This window comes from Cynoglossus semilaevis, chromosome 13 (genome assembly GCF_000523025.1).
Source record: "Cynoglossus semilaevis isolate Cse_v1.0 chromosome 13, Cse_v1.0, whole genome shotgun sequence".
Taxonomy (NCBI): Eukaryota; Metazoa; Chordata; class Actinopteri; order Pleuronectiformes; family Cynoglossidae; genus Cynoglossus; species Cynoglossus semilaevis.
Window position 1 is genome coordinate 10,884,977 of NC_024319.1, and position 24,557 is coordinate 10,909,533.

At 40.0% G+C, this 24,557-nt stretch overlaps 3 protein-coding genes across 3 annotated transcripts in view; 1 reads left to right on the plus strand and 2 right to left on the minus strand.

Annotated features, from left to right (window-relative positions):
- Positions 1 to 4: 4 nt before the first annotated feature.
- tnxba (tenascin XBa) lies at positions 5 to 4,751 on the minus strand. Its single transcript, XM_025061527.1, has 15 exons — positions 4,253 to 4,751; positions 4,004 to 4,158; positions 3,759 to 3,917; positions 2,800 to 3,446; positions 2,522 to 2,673; positions 2,103 to 2,246; positions 1,894 to 2,013; positions 1,652 to 1,807; positions 1,458 to 1,570; positions 1,139 to 1,271; positions 909 to 1,060; positions 733 to 829; positions 461 to 622; positions 194 to 357; positions 5 to 108 (listed from the first exon to the last, which is right to left on the minus strand). The coding sequence occupies exons 1-15, from the start codon at positions 4,371 to 4,373 to the stop codon at positions 10 to 12; spliced, it is 2,574 nt and encodes an 857-aa protein (XP_024917295.1). The 5' UTR covers positions 4,374 to 4,751; the 3' UTR covers positions 5 to 9.
- Positions 4,752 to 4,805: 54 nt separating this feature from the next.
- Positions 4,806 to 8,536, minus strand: LOC103388550 (mucin-5AC-like). Its single transcript, XM_025061528.1, has 3 exons — positions 7,657 to 8,536; positions 4,960 to 6,701; positions 4,806 to 4,880 (listed from the first exon to the last, which is right to left on the minus strand). Exons 2-3 carry the CDS (start codon positions 6,574 to 6,576, stop codon positions 4,806 to 4,808), a joined length of 1,692 nt encoding a protein of 563 aa, XP_024917296.1. The 5' UTR covers positions 6,577 to 6,701; positions 7,657 to 8,536.
- A 12,049-nt stretch (positions 8,537 to 20,585) lies between these two features.
- LOC103388487 (retinoic acid receptor RXR-beta-A-like) overlaps positions 20,586 to 24,557 on the plus strand; it is a 7,965-nt gene continuing 3,993 nt past the window's right edge. Inside the window, 5 exon segments of the mRNA XM_025061410.1 lie at positions 20,586 to 20,741; positions 21,713 to 21,907; positions 22,404 to 22,557; positions 23,259 to 23,438; positions 24,450 to 24,557. The exon segment at positions 24,450 to 24,557 is cut by the window's right edge and continues 50 nt beyond it. Coding sequence (XP_024917178.1) covers positions 21,767 to 21,907; positions 22,404 to 22,557; positions 23,259 to 23,438; positions 24,450 to 24,557 — 583 coding nt within the window. The 5' untranslated portion in view covers positions 20,586 to 20,741; positions 21,713 to 21,766.

The window sequence follows — 24,557 nt, forward strand, 5'->3', positions numbered from 1 at the left end:
AGTCAATCCTTAGCCATGAGTTGCTGGAGAGAATCTGGATGGCCTGAATTTCATCTCAGTGAAGGGAATGGAGGAGTCTTTACCTTTCCAGTCTATCCAGACCACACCCTGAAGCAGAAAAGGAAACACCACAGATTAACAAGTCTTGTCACTAAAAAATATTATTTAAAAATACACAGAAGACTGATCAGACCTGATTGTTGCTGTTGATACCATAGAGACCATTGAGGTTGGTCTTGTAGCAGTTTCTGTACCACCAGCCTCCCTTGTAATCTTTGGCACAGTGAGTATCCAAAGGATCAACGTCTTTGTCCCAGGTTGAGAATGGACGTCCATTATGATACCTCATAGAGTCACCTGACAGACATAAAGGCACGTACGTCATCTCTTATTTGTCTCTATGTCACTGTATATTGGTGCACATGTTGTTAGAAACTGTAACTCATTGATATGTGTTCACCTGCAGTGCCTGTGTATCCGGACACCGTCAGAGTGTAGTGCCTCTCCTCGGAATCGACGGAGAAGTTGGCGTAATGAGCATAAGCCGTGTCGTTTCCAGACTGCAAGTCGACTCGCAGACTCACGGGACCAACACTGGTAAGGTTGTGAAGAAGATCATTTCCTGTTGCATGTTGGATAAAAGACAGAAAGGGTCAGACTGAGAAACTAAACCTTAATCATGTCTCGATTAAAATTCACCGGTAAGAATTAGGAATCAGGTTTTCGTAATACCAAGCCAAAATTCTTCGCTCAGATTTCCAAAGCCAGTTTTGTAATCGCTCCAGGTTCTGTAGAAGTCTGTCTTTCCGTTCATCCTCCTCTGCAGCACCTAGAAACACACGGCACATTGTTTTCCCTGTCCTTTCCACATTTCAAAGTTCCATTCCGGTATCAGTGGTTTGTCTCACCGTCCATCCACCTCCATCACTTTCCATGTCACAGTAGACTCTGACAGCTTGCCCTTCCTTTCCTTGTGGGTAAATGTCCACTTCACCCGACTGCAGAGCGCCATTCAGCAGCTCCTGAGAGCATTCCGTTGGGAAAGGGAATCGAAGTTTGCCTGAAGGATAAGGAAAGTTACCATTTTGAAAAATACTGGAGATTCCGTAGGGAAAATAAACCGACGGTTAGTGCTGACCTGTAATGAATTCAGTGGTGACCAGAGACGTGTAAAGTCCATCTCTTTCACCTTGGACCAGAACCGTATACCGTGACATGGGCAACAGCCCTGTCAATTTATACTCAGTGAAGGTTGAGTCCAAGATCTCCTCCTGATGTACACAACACACACAGATAAGGATTATCTTCCAATGGAAATGAGCTGAACTGTAGCCTGCATGTTGTCTTCACTGATTTCCCAGTATTTGTAGCAGAACTATTGAACTTGAGAATGGCGTTTTTGAGACAAAGCAGTTAATGCGTACGGCACATAGTACAGACAGATACTGGTAGTTTACCTTTGCTTCTTCCCCTGCCACCTGGTAGATCACTCTGTAGCTGTGATAGACAACAGTGGAACTTCTCCAGGTTATGACTGCATCACGTGTGCCCACCTCGCTGGCTTTAACCACTGAGAGACACAGGAGTACATGCGTTGTCGAGGTTTAGCAGCCAATTTTCATGTCGATCTTGTATTTTCCTCTCTGTTTACCGTTAGCTGTGGTAAATGTGGTTGAGGTGGCCATGCTCTGAAGACCGTCCCTCTCACTCAGGACCTTGACTGTGTACAAAGTGCCTCTGTGTAGACCCCGCAGCTGGTGTTCCACTGTGTTTCCAGACAGCATCACTGTCACTGTCACATTAGGAGCTGAGACAAGACGGACAATCAACGTCAACAAAACTTTGTGTAGCCTTTACCACAGCAGTCATAAATATTAAGGCTGCCACACTCACTCTTGGAGGACTCAAAGCTGATGATGAAGCGGTCTACTTTACCCAGACTGGGCACCCACTTGATAAGAGCTCTGGTATCGGTCACGTTGACCACTTGTAGATAAGTTGGAGGAGCAGGTGCTGTTGTTACAACAAAATCAAGAGGTGATTTATTTCCCTTTAACGCCTGTGTTTCAATGTCAAAAACGACCTGTGAACAAACTTGGTACCTGTCGTGATCAGAGACATGAGGGCTTCACCATGGACACTTCCTCGTGTTGTAGTGACTGATATAATGTAGGAAGAACCTGCCGACAGCTTGGACAGCACCATGGAAGACTGCAGAGAGTCCACTGCCACAGAATGGCTCTCCCCTAACAGGAAATGGCAGATAATTGATATATGATAAATATCAACCGTCAGTAAACATGGATAAGTTCAGGAGACCAGTGTCAGGGGAGGAATAGACACTAAGTTGAGAATAAGTTCAGGAGACCAGTGTCAGGGGAGAAATAGACACTAAGTATTCTATGCAGAAATGAAGATATGAAGTTAGAGATGAAGTTAGAGAGACAAGCTTAAGATAGTTCAGCTATGTATGATATAAGTGACATGGGGAGAATGTCCTGCAGTTGACTCTTTAACAAACCTGTGACAATGTTGGTGTAGCTGAGTCTGTACCCACTGATGGGGGTGTTTGGTTTGGACCATTCCACAGTGAGAGAGGACGCTGTGACATCGCTAAAAACCATATCAGTGGCTGGTTCAGGACCTAAGGAAAGAAAATGAAGATTTTTATTGCTTCAGTTTCTGTGACTGTGACATTATTATCCACCATTACCTTCTGTGGTAAAACCTCACTCACCTGTCACTGCAGTTACTCTGTGAATCTTTGATCTTCTCTCAGCACTGCTACCATAAACGTACAAGACGTAACGGGTGTTTGCTTGTAGATTACTGAATTCCACGGAGCGCACATTTCCGGGGACGACCAAGGAGATCCTCTTTGTTTCAGCTTTGTCCCTGGATCCAGTGATTTTACCAGATACAACAGTTGTGTCCGTGCTCTCACCCTGCACATGGACCTCTGCTGGGTTCTTCGCTGCTGGGGCTTTGTGTAATCCAAGAGTTTCCTCTTCAAAGTCTTTGTGGTCCTCTTCATCCCCCTCTGCCCGAGGTTCTCTTCGGATCACAGTAAAGTTTTTGAACAAACCCTGTGGTGCTAACCAGGTGAGAATGAAACTGTAGGAGGAAATGTTCATAACCTTAACAGAACCTAATCCGTTTCCACCAGTCAACCTGGATATCCCGGTACCATGGGTACTCGTCTTGTTCTTCGAAGCTGGAGTCTCATCTGCTGTGGCAGTGGTTGCATTTACTATGTACTGACTCTTCTGTGTAGTTTTACCTTTTACGGCTTCAGTGACTCTGTTGTTGTTTGTCTGAGCGCTCGTATTTTCTACTTTGATTGTCTTTACTTGTTTGGCTTCTGGCTGCTGGGTGTCATTCTTCTCGGCCAGTGTTGATTGTTCTAGAGTGTCCTTTCCTGTCCTGGTTTTGTTAGTTCCCAATACCTTTGTCAAAATTGTCACAAGTTTAGCTGTTACATTAAATTTTTTAAAAGTTTCCCGGGTAGCGTTGGTTTGAGGTTCATCTTTCAGTTGTTCAGATTTCGTAAAAGGTTTACCCTCACTTCTTTCCTTAACAATTTTATTAATATTTTTTTTAGAGCCAGTTTGGGCTGGTTTTTGGAGAACCTTTGCAGAGGCCTGGACTGTTTTGCTTTTTCCTGACTCTTCTTGTTTCTTTGAATCATGTTTCAAGAGGACTTGGGTGACAGTTTGGCGACCAGGCTTAGTGATGACAGGAGAACCTTTGGCTGTTACCTTTTTCACAGAAATCTCTTGTCTCACTGGTGTTTTGACGGTAACTGGTTTGTTAGTAATGGTCACTCTTGGCTTGCTCTCAGGCTCTTTAGCTTCAGGTTCCTTCTTCTGGTCCTTTTTTTGTGGCGTCATAATCTCATCTGTTTCCTTGGTTTTACTCTTGGTAGATTCTGAAAATGACAAATTACAAGATTGAAAAAAAATATATAAATAGCAAGCATATATTTAAATTGATGTTACATTACCACACAAAAGCAATTCCACTTACTTTTAGTACAATCGGTTCCCTGAGCACATTTGCTGCAGTCAGGACCTACGTACCCCTGATGACAGACACATTTGCCCTTCTGGCATTCACCGTTACCACTACAGCCATTTGGACAATTTGCAGAACAGGGACCTGTGTAGAACATAGACCCACAATAAAAATGATAAATCCCACACCTTAGTTTCTTTTCAAATATAATATTATGTAAATAATGATCAAATCATACAGTTCTCTCTGAAGAGGGACATCTCTTTTTCTAGCCGAGCCACTCGTCCCTTCAGTTCTGCCATCTCCATCTCACATCTTCCATCGCAGCCACCAGGCACCAAGCTTATCTTGTGTGTCATCACCAGAGGAGCTCCAGGCTTCAGCTTCAGCTCCCGCTCCTTGGCATTGGTTGAGTCACAGCCATCACTTATTACTACCTTAAGTGGTTGTGAAGGGGCAGACCTTTCTTTGGTGGCGTTGGTGACAGTAGTGGTAGTGTTTGAAGCGGTGGTGTGATTGGCCGACGCTGCTCCAGCCTTTTCCTTGTCTGATGATGAGCCACTTGCTGTTGTTGACTTGGTAACCTGACTCGAGGTTTGAGATTTGTCTTTGGCGTGTTTCACTTCACTGGTGGATGTTGGTTTAGCAACAACAGTCTGATTGACAGAGACTGAAGGCTTGTTTCTGGTGGCTTTAGCGCCACCTGCAGGAGCAGACTTAGAGGATGTTGACTGAACATGTTGACTGAACATGTTGGACTGTGGTGGTAGCAGGCTTGTTGTGGGCAACTTTTACATCAGGAGCTCTTGCTGAAACGGTCTGATTGGCAGAAGTCCGGAGTTTGTCATTGGTGGTTTTAGCGCCACCTGTAGTAGCGGACTTAGAAGCTGTTGACTGAACATTTTGGACTGTGGTGGTAGCAGGCTTGTTGTGGGCAACTTTTACATCAGGAGCTCTTGCTGAAACGGTCTGATTGGCAGAAGTCTGGAGTTTGTCATTGGTGGTTTTAGCGCCACCTGTAGTAGCAGACTTAGAAGCAGTTGACTGAACATTTTGGACTGTGGTGGGTGCAGGCTTGTCTTGTGCAACTTTTACATCAGGAGAGTTTGCTGAAACGGTCTGATTGGCAGAAGTCCGGAGTTTGTCATTGGTGGTTTTAGCGCCCCCTGTAGTAGCAGACTTAGAAGCAGTTGACTGAACATTTTGGACTGTGGTGGTAGCAGGCTTGTTGTGGGCAACTTTTACATCAGGAGAGTTTGCTGAAACGGTCTGATTGGCAGAAGTCTGGAGTTTGTCATTGGTGGTTTTAGCGCCACCTGTAGTAGCGGACTTAGAAGCTGTTGACTGAACATTTTGGACTGTGGTGGTAGCAGGCTTGTTTTGTGCAACTTTTACATCAGGAGCTCTTGCTGAAACGGTCTGATTGGCAGAAGTCTGGAGTTTGTCATTGGTGGTTTTAGCGCCACCTGTAGTAGCAGACTTAGAAGCTGTTGACTGAACATTTTGGACTGTGGTGGTTGCAGGCTTGTCTTGTGCAACTTTTACATCAGGAGTTTTTGCTGAAACACTTTTGAGTTTGTCATTTGTGTTTTTAGCATCACCTGCAGGCGGAGATCTAGCGGACGTTGACTGAACATTTTGAGCAATAGTAGTTACAGGCTTGTCTTTAGGAATCTTCCCATCAGAGGATTTGACCGTCTGATTGAGCAATGGTTGGAGTTTGTCCTGTGTAGGTTTAGTGCTGTTTGATGACTGAGCATTAGAAATTCCACTGGATGTTAGCTTGTCTTTGCTAGGCTTCGCTTCAGCAGCTGAAGTAGATTTGGCTACAACCGTCTGATTCACATGGACAGACTGCTTGCCTCTGTTGGTAATGGTGCCGTTGGTTGTCGTTGGCTTCACTGGTGGAGGCAGTGTGGCTGGAACCACTGCGGAGCTGGCCTTGTTTTTGTACGTACCATTAACTGTTGGAAGTTTTTGGTTTGTGGCTGGAGTGGGAACAGGAGTCTGATTGACGGTGGCTGATTGCTTGCCTTTGTTGGTTGTGGTGCTGCTGGCTGTATTTGACTTTACTGCCGGAGGCACAGTGGTTTGAATGACTGCAGGGCTGGCCTTGCTTTTGGAGTTTGACGTAGTGTTAACTGTTGGAAGTTTTTGGTTTGTGGCTGGAGAGGATACAGAGAGAGTCTGATTGACGGTGGCTGAGAGCTTGCCTTTGTTTGTGATGGTGCCGTTGGCTGCATTGGCTTTCACCGTTGGAGGCACAGTGGCTTGAGTGACTGCAGAGCTGGCCCTGCTCTTGGTGGTTCCTGATGGGTTGGCGGCTGCTGGTTTTTGGTTGGTGGCTGGAGTGGGTAGAAGTGTGTGATTGGTCGTGTTTGGTCTCACGGTGGAACGAGGGGTCTGTTTGGCAGGAGTTGAAGTGGTTTTTGGTTTTGAGAGAGCGAAACCGGCGTTGGGTTTGCTCACATCGCTGCCTGTAGAGTTTCTCTTCTCATTGGCTGTGGTTTGTAAGGAGGGAAAGGGAGCGAGGAGAAGGAGAAGTCCTAGATTAAACAACATTTTGAGCCAGCAGTAGCCAGCAATGGAATTGCCTTTGGGTGATCTAAATGTATGTCCCTGTTGAATTAAGAACGTTCTCTGTGTTTCCTGGCACCAAGTCTGAAGCAAACTTTACCAGGTTGGCCCTATAAAGAGAGACAATAAAAAACAAAAACAAATAAATCATGAATTGGATTAATGCAATTTTCTACCAAGGTATTTTTAACCTTTTTCCAGGTACAGACTTTATTAACTCTTCGTTAGTACATTGCCATATATTATTACTGTGCAGTAGCTGACTGCTGCAATGAGATTCACTCTATTGCCAAATTAAAATCTAAATTTGCAGCAGGAAGGAAGTCAGTGACAAGTGCGGGAAAACTAGTGACTGTGCAGGAGAGACTACAGCGGAGCAGTGACAGAGCTTCACTGTACAGTATAGGACTGTGGGACACTGTATGTCTTTCACTATACAGACGGTTACATAATCTGCTGTACCCACAACTCACAAAACCACTAAAAGAACCTTGGCTTCAAATCTGTAGAAAATCAAATAAATCATGCAGCGGGTAAACACAATCAAATGGTTTGCTGAAGAGCCGGCCAATTTTGAACATGGAATCGGTGAATATGGGTCAATGTGTAAACAGTCTTTGAAAGAAATCGATTCAAAAATGTGTGCATTTGTAAAAAAAAAAAAAAAATTTAAATATTTGTACCAGAGGCAAAGTGTTAACTGCAGCAGGATACTTTTTTAAATAACTATTTCAAATCTATCTCAAAACAAAAGCAAATTTAATTCCTTTTATTCTATTTCAGTTAAATTAAATTAACAGTTCTTGATATATTCATAAGTTCATGCCCCCCCTCCAAATTTTTTGCCATTAGATCAATATGGAAAAACTCTACAAAAAGTTTTTTGTGTGTCTTTTTACAAAGTCTAGTACAAAAAAGAACAAAAAAAAAACGGGAAAGCACTGATACCAAAAGACGTTCTCAGTGATGTCACTCATGAAAGATTTCCATCACCCATTCATTTCAGACCTGCATTAACATACTGAGATCTTAACAGTCCAATAAAAAACAAAAAGAATTTCTCACCTGAATATTGTTCTGGGTTTTCTTGGATTTATCTCTGTCTTTGTGCTGCTTCCTCCATCTGATTGGAAAAGCCGACACAGATGTGCTGGATGTGATGAGAGAGGAAGGAGGTGAGAGAAAGGACCACCACTAGAAAGGAGGAGAGTGATAAATCCTGCTCCTACTTAAGGACCCCCTCTCTTCCACGCCTAGTGGTCCCACTCTCTCAACCACCTTGGAAAATATTTGTATTGGACCATAAAAAGAGTGACATTTTTACACAAACCTGAGAATCCAGTGTGTGTTAAACCTCTCTCTTGTGCTGTGTTTCACCAGGATCAGAATGTTTATATAGTTAGAATTAAAATATATCTTAAAAATCTCACATTTAAAATCTGAATTACTTGGACATATTTTGCATTGTTTTGTGTGGAAAAAAACAAAACAAGCTAAAACTAAAAAAACAAAAAACAAAACACATTTCAGTTAAGCACAACTCTGTCTGCTACATTTAACTTGACTTCTTACAGACAGTGTTAATGCCTTAACAGAGTGTGTGATTGAATCCAGGTCAGAGAATCATCATAACTTAGCTGGACTACATAGAATACAGTGTAACAGTGCAGGTATTCAGTGCTGACTCTGCGGGACAGGAACTTCTGGCCATATGAATCGGCCGTTTGTTGGAAGTAATGAGATGAAACTACGTGGGAGTTATGTAAGTGACCAACTATCCAGCAGATTTAAGGAATGCTCTGTAAAAGCACTGCATCTCTCACCAAATGGCCACCCACCCTCCAAACCTTTGTAGACCACATGAAGTCCTCCGCGCCGACGGTCGCCTGCAAACTGCACATTGGTACTAATTTCTTGTCAGAGAGCTTCCTCAATAGACCAATGAGTCGGTTTTGTAAAATCAAACATGATTTAAAAATGAAAATGGACTTTAAAGAAACATATCTCTCATCTCATCTCTACTAATTATATCTTATTGTGTCTCTTTTTATCTTACAGTGTATCTCTGATTTGTGTGAAAGTGTAAAGTGAACGACTTGTCATTGTGACACAGCACACAACCAAATGTCACCTCTGCCTTTAACCCATCACCAAAGTGAACAGTGGGCAGTTATAAGCGCCGTGGAGCAGTGTGTGGGGACGGTGCCCTGCTCAGAGTACCTCAGTGGTAACCTGGCAGCTGGTGGACTTGAACCAGAAACCTTCCGGACTCAAGTCCATATCCTTAGCCACCAATCCACCACTGCCCCAATTTGTTATTGGGGTTCATCAGATAATGAACCACAAAATACATATGCTTAATAAAACTGGTGTCTAGATATAAATATTTTTTTATGTATGCATTTTTAAAATGTCTTCATTGAACATGTATTTTGTTGCATGAGTCTCATTATCAGTCTTTCTCCTTGCAGATCATGGGACCCGCCCTCAGTCAGACCTGCTGAGTTAGCAGTTTTCTTCTGGTTTCCAGAACAAAAACCAAACCAGGTAATAACAAAAAATCTTACTGTACTTCAAACACAAACACATGTGCATGTTGGTTCGTCCTCTATTTAGAAGTAATTAGAAGAGAGCGCTGATTAAAGAGAAACACACGTGAGGATCACCAGTCCACATGAAGGCAAACCACTGATGACGCAGAGCAAATTCTGTACATGATGAACATGAAAAAAAAACCTTGCAAGTTTGCCAAGTGGTTTGCCAAGTGTGTACATGAGAGCATGCTGACCACATACACACATCCACACACGAGCACAACTGCACAACTGGCCTTTTTACAGCTCTCAGGCTTTAGGAACGTACAGTACCATATGTACTTGGACCCAATACTGGACATCAGTGAGAAAAGCTGACTGGTGAAACTAAAGAGTACTGTTAAAAAAACAGTACAATATTTTAAGTAGAATAAATTATTTTAATGTAGTTATTAATTTATTTAAAAAAAATAAAATTTTAATCTAGTTGTCACAAAGATACGTTTTCCCAAAAACTAGCATGAACTGATTTTCTGTCGATGGTCAGAGTCAAAGAATTTTTCTTTTCTAAAGTCTAAAGTTATTTGAATATAAACTGTGAATGACTTCAGAGGAACTCATCAAATCACTTTACAAATTCAGTCAAGTCAGCATTAAAGTGAAGAGGAGCTGTCATGTAGTGAAGACCCTGACCTGGGTGGTCCCCATCCATCAGTGACTCCATCTGGTGGCAGCCTTCAGAAGAAGCGCTACCATCCCTCTGCTTCTCTCTGCACCATGGACCACCCTTGAACTGCTGACCCTGTTCTGGCCTTTGGGGGGAAATGACCAAACCCATACCTTCAGCAACAAGCTGCACCTGAGAAAATACACCTGGCCATGTTTTTTAATTCCACGGCTGTCACTCACACATATAAATGAACACGTGGAAAAACTACAAATAATTAAAACATTTATTAGAGCCTAAACATCCGCCCGTCTCTCAGCTGAGATTCTCTAATTAATTTTTTTATCAATTTTTAACTCTCTCTGTAATTGCTCACTAATGAACTCTTTGACTGGGTTACAGTAAAAAAAAGGTCTATAGTTAAAAGCTGTAGGTCTTGAACAGAAAACTGATCCTGAGATTGAAAGCTGCGATACACATGTACACATGTTTATTTACTTTTTATTAATTCAAATTCAACCAAATGTCTGACGGCTGACGCTGGAACAGAGTGGCTGTTGATCGGCCTCTGATTGAAGTAATGGTCAGTTCTCCCATGGTGCTTACATTGGACCGGAGCACAGAGATTAGAATAATATGGGCACATAAGCCTTCACTTGTTCCTTCACCTCTCCACCCTCCTCCTCCTCCCTCATCCCTCCCCACCTCTCATTCACCACAGCTCTCTCCCACAACCCCCGGTTTTTATATCACATAACCGTAGTACATGTCAATGTAGTACTTTAATCACAGTAAAAAAAAAATTGATAAAGTTTTTTGTTTTCAATATATGTAAAAACAACTGACATTGAGTTTTCCAATTTTTTTAAAAAACAACTTTATTCTTGTCTTCTTGTCTGAGGTTTCGCTTTTGGAGAGAAGCAACAAACCACTCCTGCTCTACCTTTGACTCACACTGCAGAGGTAAGGACGGGAGGGGAAATGGGGGGGCGGGGGCTGCAGGGAACACAGAGACCCCTCTAAGATCATTTTCTGCCAGTAGAAGAAAAAAAATGACCAGGAAAATAAATAAATATGTCCACCAGGAAATCTAAATCAACTGAACTAAGTTGCTTTTTTTGTAACAAGTTTCAGTTCCAGTCATGCAACGTGGAGCACAATACACACTGTACATAGATGTAGATGTAGACAGTTACAAACTCACCTCTGTTCTCATTAAGAATGAGGAGTTACAGTGAAACAGTGTCTTTACTGAACAAAAATGCATTTGATTCAATACAGAGTATTCAATGCAGTAATGGCTGCAGAAAGTATACACAGCCTCAATATCTGGAGTTTGGACGAAACTGTATTTCCTGGATGTAACTTTTTAAACTGAATCTTACATAAAATGAAAAAAACACACAGTTACAGGGTTTTATTTCATAATAAAATACTGATAAATACCAGCGCCACAGTCAGTACTTCAATAACAAAGATAACTACTGTGTTAGGGTTAGAAGTAAAGAAGTAGAAGTGCTTACATTATTGCTCTTCATACATGAACATGAACAGCAAATGTAACACCACCACAAATTCTTACCAAGACTTCGGAAAAAGCGGAAAATCCTGGAAAAGATTAAATATTAGAAGATAGATTAATAAAAAAAAAAGTGATGTTTTGAATCTCTCTGTAGAAAGTGTGCTTCTTTTCTGGGAACCAATCTATTTAGACCAAAAAAGATAGAGAAACAAGAAAAAGTCGAGCTGTCACTGGACTTGGACAGATATTTTTTTATACATTTATATACACTGCAACAAAATGAGACTTTATGTATTACCAAGTAAAAATCTTCAGAACCACGGTGTGTTTTTTATATCCTAGTGTAATTTAAAGATATAAAGTGTTCCCCACTCCTCCCCCCACCTTCTCGTTCCCTAGGGTCTGCCCTCTTATCTGCACTGTTTACTCACCTTGACCTTTATCTCACCTCTGTCCCTGACATCTGCACACAGTACTCAGCTGACTTATCTTGATGATGTCACCACTCTGGGTATGTGTAGCGACCAATTTGCGCAGACGTTTTAGAAGTTTTCGTTCAGTCGCGGTCACAGGTGACGAACCCCTCATTAGAACAAAATTATAAATCAGCTGCTCGTCTTTCTCAGGCCCCTTCACTGTACCATAGTCTACAGTATTTAAGGAATAGAACGCTGTGTGTTTCAACAACTGTACTGTAAGATGAAGCACATGTTGTATGTGTGTAACATAGGCTGCGCCAAATCTGAAGAACTTTTGAAAGAATGTGTGATTTAACAGCCTCGTACCGGATCTGTGATTTGAATTTGAAAGGTGTGAAACACTGCCCCCTTTTGGTCAGAATAGACAGAACATACCGTAATGTTGGCATGCTGGTGTGCTTCTGAGTTTATGCACATCACAGCAGTTATTGCCCTGGAGGTGAGGATGTCAGAGTCAGAGTCAGCCACGAGGTAGTGTTTTAGAGAGAGGGGGAGACTGCGAGGGGGCGGGGGGGAGGGGGGGCAGAAAGGTTAACATTACTTAAAAAAATACAAAATACAAAAATAGTATAAAATCTTCAACTCCCTGTTAAAATATTTAAAAGTTTCTAGTAATTGCTTGTAACCTAACCTTTGAATAAATAAAGCTTTCAGTAATTTAGTAATTTTAGTATCAGCGGTATATGCTTTACTAAAACAGCAGTAGTAGTACTGTAGTAGTGATATTGCTATAAATATGTGTGTACACAGAGGTTGTACTGCTTGTTCTGGAAATACTAGTAACTCAATTATATATATATAATATTAATAATAGTCTATTAATTAACCTCAGTTTATTCTATTAATTTAAGAATAAACTCCTAAAACTACAGAAAACCAAACTCTTTCTGCTTAAATTCCTGTTACATTTATGTCTCAACTGTTTCTCAGTTTGAAATGTGTTTATTATAAATGTGATTTGTGATCTATTTTCTTTGTTGCACTCACGTCGTCCTGACCAAGATATAAAAACTGAAATAAAAACAAAATAAACAAATAGATCGAGACAAAGACACAGAGAAAATATCATTAACTTTGTTTTATTGGAGATGTGAATAAAGTTGGCCAGTTAAATGATACAATACATAATATTTCAATAGTAACTTCTTCTATAGTAGAAATATTTTCAAACAGTTAGCTTACTTTAACTGAGTAAGTTTCAGGTCATTTTTTTAAAATTAAAACTCAGCCACATTTTTAACACAGTTTTTTAAATTACTTCTTGTCATACTTCAATAACTGCAAATTCTAACTGCAAGGAACTCGAAGGAAAACGTGTTCATCTAAGCTGCAGTCCTGCAGACGGTAAATATATACTTTAGCAAAGAGATGATTCAAAAACATGACATTTGTTTTTCCAGTCACCTGAGGCTGACGTATATATAAATATATATTGTTATCAGGATAATAGGTGGCAAATACTAGATGTTACAAAATTCTTTTTTCAACCTAAAAATGCAGTTTAATGTTTGTCTGATTATTACCCACGTAATTTTTTAAAAACATAACCCTGATGCAAAATGAAGCAAACAGGAGTCTGGAGCATGATGTCCATCCACAACTCCTAGTTATAGAGACGTAATACAAGAATTGCGTTTGGACAATCAACTCCTGGCTCCCTGTCTACGTTTGGCTGAACGTCAGTAGCATTTGTTGTTCCAAGGAAAAAACCTGCGTAGGAGAAATGAATGTAAAAAGATGATTATAAAAACCAATAAATAGATAAATAAATAAATAAATAAATATCAACCATCACTGAAAAAATAATAATTCTCAAAAAGAGTGTAAATTTTAAATAACCAACTTTGTTTTACAATTAAAAAAAAAAGGATAAAAAGGGAGTTAGTGTTGAATATGATTTAGAGATAATCATTAACTTTGAAAACAGAGCTAAAAACTAGAATTTTAGGAAAAAGTAAAAAAAAAACAAAAAAACCCAAAATAATACTTACGTTGAGCATGAAAAACAGGGTACTTCTAGTCCCAGGAAAGCAGTAATTGATCATGTGTCGCTGATATTAATATTAAACTCTTTCTTTCACAATTACCAACTATTATAAAGTGGCTGCTGCGCTGCGTCCGTCCTCAAACGCAGCTCGCTCCGTTTGTCAGTCCACGTCCCTCACTCTGTGTCTTCCCTTGATCCATCTCATTTCATGCAGGACTGGGGTTACCTAAGAGACCTGGCCTCAATGGAGAAAATCTGTTTTTCTACAATTAACTGTGAAAGTGACAGAAGGAAAAGAAGGGAGGGATCTGTGGAGGGGTGACGACTCCAAGACACCAGGGGAGAGACCAGGGAGACACAAGTGTGCACAGCAGGTACCGATATTTAGAGTTGGAAATAAATATTTGTTCCTAAAATTCTTGCAGTGGAACAGACGGGGATTAACACCAACAACCTGCTTTGTAAAAAAAAAAAAAAAAATTTAAATGAAACCTTGAAGTGGTAAAGTTTTAGTTCCAATAACCAACTATTTATACTTTATATTCCACTAATCAATAAATGTATATTATAATATTTATAATATTTATATGATAATATCATTTTATTGCCTCTAAGACTCGTTCACGCGTTCATTTCTATCTAAGTTAATCTAGGAGCAGCTGACACCTTTGTTAGGATTAGGCCAAATTAGGCTCCATTACTCCACTCCAAGTGAACGTGAATTATATTTATGAGCATAATCTCTACAAATGCAGATGAAGTGACCACAGGGTTACCATGGAGAGGTGTACACAAAAGGGTGTGGCGTGGGAATGTCCTCCGGGGTCAGGAGTGAGGGCAATGGGGTCAGAGGTCAGCTCCAGCTGGACAACTCACAAGAGGAGATGATGGTGAGAAAAGATGGTGGTGGTGGTGGGGGGGGGGGTCACATCCACTGAGTGACTGGACCCAATGGGACATTAACATTGAACTGATGGGAGGCTCAGTGACCAATGGCTGTTCAGTGTGAAACTCCGCTACGACACACTCGTGTGTAATGGCCCGTGGTAATTGAGAAGTGACAAGGCCCTCGCCGTGAATGCAGTGGCGGATTACAAGACATACATATCAGTATTCTTTTGTCAAGTTTGGAATTATTCTATTCTGTGTTGCAAAGATAGCTCTAATCCTAATCCTTAAATCTGGATTTTATTTTTAAAAAAAAACCATAACCTTATCTTTCTTGATACTACAGGTGTCAATTCAATGTGGATTGATTGAACTCTACGGTGCAAAAATTGTTGTTAAAAATAACAAATGAGTTTCCTCATTTCCTATTGTGAAAACATTGGTGTTGAGGTATTACTGAATACAACTTTTGATCACAGGAAATCCACTAACACATATTCTCAAGTCACATTATCATAATATATTTCGAAGTGCATTTCCTGCCACTGTGTAACTAATACAATTGAAATACACCAGAGGCTGAAAATATAAAGTGAGCACTGAAATAATAATGAACAATAATCAAAGTATTTGGTGGCTGAATGTGGATTTATTTAACTATTAACTATTATTAATAATAATGCAAAAATGTTTTAGGACTTGGATCATAACTGGATTATGCATAAAAAAATATACAAGAATGACCACATCATTTAAGTGCAGCAGTGGTCTTTGGACTTGACCTGATGGAGCAGGTAGAACTGACTGTTTATTGTATAAATATATATATATATATAAAGTCTAATATTACCTTACTATTTGAATAATACCAATTACTGTAATTGCTTCATGTTTGTGTATTTAGTTTTTTGTAAAAAAAAACTAAAAACATGCAGTACCTACAGACCCCCTGTAAAAAATGATTTGCTTTACTGTTAATCAGTTAGCTACTGTGTTTCACAGTAAACAAAAAAACCCCCAAAGTACTACAGTAGTACGTGCAGTTGCCTCTATATTCCTTGTGTGCAGCGAAGGTGAGCGTTTGTCAGCTCTGTCTTCTGCGTGGCTGCGATCAAATGTAGGGTCAGTGAGTGAGGGCAGCAGGCAGCCTGAACCAGGACCCATACTCTGGTGGTCTCACAAAGACAATGTGGGGGCCCCACCTAGAGGGTCAATATGCAAATAGTAACCCCAGAGTGAAAGGCATGGAGCCGATCAGTGTTCTCACATTATTCTTGCTGCCCGTGGCTGTGGGAGTGCACGCCTCCACGCCACGGGGTTTTTTTTTCCATATTTATTGAAATTCAGTCCCGACAATAGAGCACGCAGCTGTATTTTCACAAAGGCAGAGGTGTGACATCATCATCTGAAACAGTTTAGAAATAGGCAACTGGACTTTCGGATTTTCTTGAAGACGTTTCATCTCTCTTCTGAGAGGCTTCTTCGGTTCGAGGTCACTGCTGAAAATCCCTGGTATTTATCCTGTCAGTGTATGAGAAGAGCAGAGTTTGTCACAGGAAAACAAAGGAGGCGACCACACCCTGACACAGTGGCAGGATGTTGTTTTCACCTGGGTCAAGGCTTAATACCGGAATTTCCCAGCAGTGAGTTCGAACTGAAGATTCCTCTTGGATGAAGTGGGGAAACATCTTCGAGAAACCAAGTCCAGTTTGAGTCTCCCAGATAATATTAGCACCACAATGATGCGTACAGGTTAAAATAAAACATTCAAGAATTTAGAGTGAGCAGATTAAAATACAAGATAAGATTAAATAATAAGAATAAACAAGAATAAATCATGACATCCTGTTAGTCAGGTACTGTTGACCAATCAGAGGGTATTTATCTGTCATATTACTTTCCACTCTGTTCAGTTCAGTATCCAGGAACATCATAGTAATGGGATAATACAAAGTGCAAGTTGGCTGGCAGTGAGAAGTTGTTTTTACATTTCAGTAGAATATACAGTAAATGAGTGGCCATTAGTGCTTATGGGTAGTTTTGATAAATAGTAAGTTTAAGTAACTTTATTGTTGCCATACCTAGTATTAAGAGGATGTGGTTTGTTATCAGAGAATCGCACGTTCTAGGGGTTAGATGCAGAGGACACGTTTCATCAGTTCATATCCAACCGTAAATGTACAATAATGATCATTTGACTGTACTTCCCAATGTCCCATTCATTTTTCTTTACTTCCTGGAGATACATGTTTGTAGGATGTGATGTCTACGTCTTTCCCCACAGAGTGTAGTAGTGTTGATATCAGACTGGTGAATCACATGTAGAGCAGATGAAATTCAGTTCCTCTGTCTCAGGCAAACCGACCCACTGCTGCCCTCCAGTGGCCTCAATGGCACCCGTGACACCACAACCATTTCCCCCCTCAGGTCCTTCTCCAGCAGCCCAGTTCTGGTAACAGCCAGACATCGACCTGGTCCAGAACCAGAAGTTAAAGCTACAGGTGTAACGTAGGCCGAGCCAGACATGGGCTGAAGTGGCATTCTTCGCCTTTTCTGCCACTTTCTCTTGAATTTCGTTGGAGGTAATTTGCACAAGTTCAATGTGGTGTGTCCTACAGTAGGTCATGGCATCGATCCACGTCATGTTGTACTGGATTAGAATGATGTTTCCTTCAGAAAGACATAACAAATATATTTTTTTGTTTCACAGTATTTGTTAATGTTTAAATCAAACAAAGCTGTTATTTGAACATACAGTACCTGCAGGTGAAGGTTGAGTGGTTTCAGTGGATGATACTGTTGTAATTGAAGTGGAACTATTTGTAGTTGCTGCGGTTGTAGTATTGGATTTAGTGCTGAAGGTACTTGTAGTAACTGTAGTACTTGCTGTGGTCTGTGCAGTGGCAGTTGTAGTGCTTGTTTGTTTTGTGGGAGTAGTGGAAGTAGTTGTTCCTGTTGTTGTCACCGTTGCTGGCAGAGTTGTTGAAACAAAAGATATAGATATGCGTCATAAAACGGCAAATAAAGATAATTAGTGTTAGTGTTATGGCCATTTTAGGATTGGGTAAAGGTTTGGTTTAGTTATGTTTAGGGTTAGAGTTATGCTAACCATAACATTTCCCTATGTAATAAATGAAAAAATAATTAATTTTATTTATTTTCTTAATCCTTTTTTATGATCAGCTACGGTTAGGGGTTAAATGTTATTGGTTGTTGTGAGTGAAGTACATATTGTGCTGATCCCTGACTCAGATGTTGCTCTGTTTATTGTACATTTCAATATGACATCAACAGGGTAATTCATATTTTTACATGAAGTACTGAAATTTCTTTTTATTTAAAAAAAACAAACCCACAAACTTACCCCCTTGACAAATAAACCTGCGTTTTACCACACACTTGAGGTCATTCCACTTCCCTCCTTCACTGAACACAGCAGCAACACAGTCTTGACCTTTTAAATAGTTGGGCTGATAGGGTTTCCAGTCACGGAATGATGAACTGCTGCCATCTGACCACTCCCAGCGATCTTTGAAAAGGCCAATCCACACATTTGGTGAAAGAGACACATTACGCACAGCCTCACTTTCCTCTGCTGAGGATATGCTAACCAGATCAGAAGATAGGCCCCTGCAGTGTTTGCGAGCATCTCTCCATGACAACGTGACGGCAACATAAAAGTGGCTTGAACTGTCACCATGCCCTGTAAGGTTCAACAATTAAATGGGCTAGTATTTAGTGAGGTTCTGCTGCATGTGAAGGTTGTGAGTGTGGGTACTAACCTTGACAAACGAAGCCTCTCTTATTTTTACAGTCACTTTCAAACCACTTGCCATTTTCATCCATTGCCCCACAGGCATCCTGATTGTTCACGAGAGGCTCTCCTGCCCTCCAGTTCGAAAAAACTAGTTGAGTACTCGGCCAAGACCAGTGCCATTTCCACACCTCTCCAATCTCCAGTCCTATCCAGGCTCTACCAGCCCAGTCAGAAACCGCCGTGACCATGTCATTCACATCTGCCCAGTCGTGGATCGTGGCCAAATCGGTGTACATCTCTCTGCAATACATCTTTGAATCCTCATAAGTTTTGAAAAGATCGATCAGGTGAAAAACTGAAGATCCAGGAGTGAAGCAGCAAAATCCTTTAAAAGTAGAAATACATTTACAACAAACCGCACACCACTGGCTAGAACTGTCGTTTGCCAGATAACAGCTGGATCTGATATCACCATAATGAATCAATTTAAGTTAAGAAAAAAAAGGTAAAAACAAGTTTGACTTACGTACCTGAAATTAAAAAGAGATAAAGGTTTGTAATCCTTTTTAACGTGATAAATCTGTTTGTAGTCATGATCACTGCAAACAAAAACTGTTCTGTCGCGACAAGCAGCAAGAATGCCACTTGACCTGTTAAGAGAAAGGAGCAGCTAAAGAAAAGGGCAGTTTCTTTGTGTCTTTGTGTTTCTCCGTGCAGAACATAGTTTTCTGTATTGTTGAGTTTGTAATGGAAATAGTATGTGGCAAATACCATGGTCCTATTTGGCACTTGAACACGTGCATCTGCATTGAAATGCAAAGACTGCAGGTAAACAACATTCAGGAGTGTGTTCACAAGTGAGGTTATCAGTCAACAAAAATGTATGTAAATATTTAAAACAACAATATAGAATGAATGCAATAATAATATTTAATAAAAATAACACAACAACATATAATAACACCAATCTAAGTAAAGTGAAGCTATACCTCAAATGAGTTTGACACATTTGTGCAAAGACAAATTGCATTTAGTGTTTTAAATGTTCAGTACCACTGAACTACACACTCCAGCCCAGTAGTGGGCAGTAGTGCACCTGCAGTTTTCCAGTCAAAAAAAGATGCACAGGATATGTAGTGTTGTTGCAAAAGAACAGTGATGGAACAGGACAGAACAGCATTGTTGCTCTGATGGGTGGAGATGTTTCTTTTTCTTCCTGATGGAAGCTTGGACACGATCAGGGTTGTGCTTTTTTTGTTATCACCACAGGACTTTAAGCATACAATATCGCCTTAATAAAATTAATTAATTTATTAATTAATAAATAAAAATAAGAACCTGAAGACGGAAACTGGTAAATAGTATATTTTAAATTGAAAATAGAGAAGGAGAGTAATAAGAAAAAAAAATCAAATACTTCAGCTGGATTGGAAATAAACAGTTTGACTTTTTTTCTTTTTTTTCTTTGCTTCTTCATGCGTGTTGATGTTGTGTAATTTTTTGTTATATAACTGTCAACACCCACATATTTCTCAAAGCCTTTTCTTCGACTGAAAATATTAATGCAGCAGAATAGGTTTATGGAATGACCTTCTGAGACACAAAGCTACGCTGAATGCATTTGCTAATGTGTTAGTTATTGTTTCTATACCTTAATGTTCATACATTAACATATTCTACAGGTATAATATTTAATATTTTTTAACAGTAAGGTTAGAAATATGCATGCTGTCTGGCTGGATCAGCACCTTAAAAGAATAAATAATATACATATATTATACTAATAGGGTTGTGAATTTGTTGCATATAGAGACTGACAATCATTTATACATTGATCATACCTATGATCAATGTTAAGCAGACAATTTCCATCTTTTCTCCAGAAAAAAAAAATCATGACCTTTGTGCAGTACCTTTGCAGACTCCCCTGGGGTCGCAGACCCCGCATTAAAACCCAGGACATTTGTCGTTTGATAATTCGTATTTACAACAAATTCTCCACCAACGCCATAGTAATGTCGGTTGGCTAATATTCCTGTAATTAATTAACTAGTTTAATAAGCTGCGTTCGAAGTGTTTAATTATTTTGTGTCTGCTGTTATGAGTGGACTAATGAGACGTTCAGGCTCAGAGGACGACGCTGCTGCTTCTGGCACTGAGCCAGCATGGCCTGTAAACAACAACAGCAGCAGCAGCAGTAGTAGCGACAGCAGCAGAGAAAAAAACAGGATCTAAGCGTTGTCCTTTTATCTTGCGCTGTTTAATTACAGCGAACACTCTGCGGTAGTTTTCAACAATGCGTCGAATGTGTGTTTGGTGAGTAAAAACAGGCACAAGCAACTAAACCATCATTTATTCCGTAAAACGCTTCCCCAGACTTATCACCTTGAGCTTTGCACAACAGAGCTAGCTGTTCGCTGGGTTTGCTAAGTTAGCCGTTTTAGCCATTAGCCATTAGCCAACAAGAAAACCTTCGCCTGCTACAGGCAGCTGTTGATTTTTTTTTGTTAGGCATTTTGATAAATTGGATTGGATAAAACCCACATTGTCGATTACTATCAGGTAATATATTTATAAACATTTATATTTTGAAATACTTTTACAGTTCCCAGCGATCAGAAATGTTGCAGCTAATGTTGTCGTTACCAACACAGGGTTACCGTGATCTTTATGGGTTTTTAGTAATGCGAAGTGTTGCAGGGAAACGGGTCTGATGTTTCTTCTATAAAAATAGCATTTTCGCAGAGTTGGTGGTTCTTTAAATGTATGTGCTAGTTGTAAATACAACATTTGTACTTTTCGTCCATTTTATGTTCGTGTCAGTGAAACGTTGCTAGTACGGTATCTGCGTATCGTTAGCACAGTACAGCTAACGTGCAACGTTACTTCAGAGGCTATCTAGCAGATTATGAACAAATACACATCCAATGAATGTATTCTGTTGTAAATGGCAAATGCATGCGTAACAGACAGTCGGTTTTTGACTCATTTGTGTTGCTAAAAGTGGTTATTTTACAGAATTGTTTACATGTGGGCTCAGTAGTGTTGATCAGCCTAAGCAGACTGACGTACAGTTCTTTTTTTAATTATTTTTACCAAGCTCATTTTTACGCTCCATATATGTTTATAAGAATGTGTTGTGTAACTATCTCTGCTTCCAATTACTGTCGAGAGTGAGGGGTTGGTCTGTCACATGTCAAAGAAAAAAAACATTAAAATATTTTACATGCAATGCTTTGTGGTTCATAAATATGAGTATCTAATACTCCTGTTTTTGTCACCTATAGATTGTTTTCCTTCAAACATCACTACTATCCTCCTCACTGGATTGCTTAAACGCCATGTCCTCACTGCCACCCAACAGTTCAGCCTCCAACAGCCCCACCAACATCTTAGGTTCTCCGTTCTCAGTGATTAGCCCATCACTTAACTCTCCGGTGGTCTCACCCTCTCTAGGTTTTGGACCCCTCGGCAACAGTCAGGTTAGATGACATCATGGTTGATTTGTTATTGAATGCTGTTATGCTTCATGTGTATATGTTTTAGTCTAAAGCTCTTTGCCAAGGTTATAATTGAAATGTAAGCTTGTTATGCAACAGTTTGAAGTTCCATTGGGGATGGCTTTGTTGGCTGCTGGGGATTTCTGTGTCAATTCCAAAGACATTATACCTGGGCAAAACAATGCCTTCAGCATTTTGCTTTAAATTATTTATTAAAGTACAACTGGCCTTGAAATTGCCTTCAAATATTACCCTAAGCGTAGAACACTATATTAGCTATGCTGTTACCTTTTGGAATAATTGTTACTTATTAAACTGCTAGGCCACTTGTTGAGGCAATAACAGGTTATTAGTCTTTTTGGCCATAAAATAAGGCGGTAGTGTTACAAAAGAATACCTCCTGATGTAAATGGAAAGAAAGAAGAGAAAAAAAGTATATGCCCAATTTGTTTATTTATTTTTTGCACTTTATATGCAGATCCCTTCCTCAGCGTCAATGTCAGGGATGCATTCAATCAGTAGTTCAGAGGACATTAAGCCTCCGTTTGGCATGAGGCCTATGCCAGCACATAGTCCTGGTGTCATGATGTCTCAGAAACGCCTCTGTGTCATCTGTGGGGATAGATCATCCGGTGAGTTTGCTTTGAACACATGTAGTATTTAGTTTAGCACTTAAGTTCCCATTTTAATTTTTTTTTCCACTTGTCTTCATTTTAAAGGGAAACACTATGGTGTTTACAGCTGTGAGGGATGCAAAGGCTTCTTCAAACGAACTGTGCGTAAAGACCTGACTTACACCTGCAGGGATAACAAAGAGTGTCTGGTCGACAAACGCCAGCGCCCTTGAAATTGCCTTCAAATATTACCCTAAGCGTAGAACACTATATTAGCTATGCTGTTACCTTTTGGAATAATTGTTACTTATTAAACTGCTAGGCCACTTGTTGAGGCAATAACAGGTTATTAGTCTTTTTGGCCATAAAATAAGGCGGTAGTGTTACAAAAGAATACCTCCTGATGTAAATGGAAAGAAAGAAGAGAAAAAAAGTATATGCCCAATTTGTTTATTTATTTTTTGCACTTTATATGCAGATCCCTTCCTCAGCGTCAATGTCAGGGATGCATTCAATCAGTAGTTCAGAGGACATTAAGCCTCCGTTTGGCATGAGGCCTATGCCAGCACATAGTCCTGGTGTCATGATGTCTCAGAAACGCCTCTGTGTCATCTGTGGGGATAGATCATCCGGTGAGTTTGCTTTGAACACATGTAGTATTTAGTTTAGCACTTAAGTTCCCATTTTAATTTTTTTTTCCACTTGTCTTCATTTTAAAGGGAAACACTATGGTGTTTACAGCTGTGAGGGATGCAAAGGCTTCTTTAAAAGAACAGTCCGCAAAGATCTCACGTACACATGTCGAGACAACAAGGAGTGCCTGATTGACAAGAGGCAGCGAAACCGCTGCCAGTACTGCCGCTACCAGAAGTGCCTGGCCATGGGCATGAAACGGGAAGGTATGCAAGAAACCAGGTTGTACCTGAAATGCTGGAGAGTTTAGGCTGTCGTGTTTTGTGAGTTTTTGCACAACACCACAGTTATGTCATGTCATAACTAATAACGAGTGCATTTTTATGATGTAAACATCACTGAGAACCACCTTCATCTATTGAGACATTGCATAGATACATAGACAGTGTGAAGGTTGGTCTTTGATGACTTTAGCTCAGTACAGTGGGGTTCATATTTGATGTTTTATATTTAATGCCTCTCCATTTCTCCCACTCATTTTCCTTGTCTACCATTTCACTTCTTTCAGTAGCAGTAAAATGTATAAAAGAAGATGGAAAAGGTGAGGGATTGATGATTACAGCACTAAATGCTATTTAAATGTTTTCTCAAAGAATTAGCTAAATGTGTTAGATGTGTTAAATTCTTGACTGAGGTATTAGTGAGTAAATTTAGCAGTATTGATAGCCAAATAACTGTAGGTACAAGCAATCAGTCATCAGTATGCAGAGCCATACAGTATGTTTCTTACTGTCTATATACTGGAGACAGTACGTAAAAGTGGAGTTAAATAAGACATTTTGTAGTGTATGTTAACTCACCATATACAATAGAGTTGAATTGAACTTGCGTTGCAAAGGCTCGTCATCAAACTTAAAAAAAACAATATACAAATGAAAGTATTGAATAAACAGTCAAAATGCGGAACAAAATGGGATTGACACCCAAAATACAAAAAACTATAATATAAATATATATTGTAATATGCTTATTACATTTACAGCAAACCATTGTTTGTCACTGGGTTCGGAGCATATGGCACTGCCCTACCATAAAGTCATTTTAAAAACGGTCCAGGAATGACTTATAAATGTGCCTTGTGCACATATATTTTGTCATGAACACATCACCCAGTTGTTAAGGCAGCACATTCTCAGTGCAACCAAGGCCTAATGTTATTTTACATCAACCACAATCTTATCTTTTACGTTTTTTCTTTGTTTTTGTTTCTGGTGCAGCGGTCCAGGAAGAACGTCAGAGGAACCGTGAACGTGAAGGAGAGCTAGAAATCAGTGGTGGAGTGAACGAGGAGATGCCCGTGGAGAAGATCTTGGAGGCAGAGACAG

Excerpts from the sequence above, each read along its gene's own strand:
- tnxba (XM_025061527.1), bottom strand. The coding sequence starts at position 4,373 with ATGACACACAAGATAAGCTTGGTGCCTGGTGGCTGCGATGGAAGATGT. Across the intron at positions 3,447-3,758 it reads AAGAGATTTCTGTGAAAAAG|GTATTGGGAACTAACAAAAC; the intron begins GTAACAGCCAAA and ends ATTTTGACAAAG. Across the intron at positions 2,014-2,102 it reads CATGTCTCTGATCACGACAG|CACCTGCTCCTCCAACTTAT; the intron begins GTACCAAGTTTG and ends TTGTAACAACAG.
- LOC103388550 (XM_025061528.1), bottom strand. The coding sequence starts at position 6,576 with ATGTTGTTTAATCTAGGACTTCTCCTTCTCCTCGCTCCCTTTCCCTCC. Across the intron at positions 4,881-4,959 it reads TTTCAGCAAGAGCTCCTGAT|GTGGCGCTAAAACCACCAAT; the intron begins GTAAAAGTTGCC and ends CCGCTACTACAG.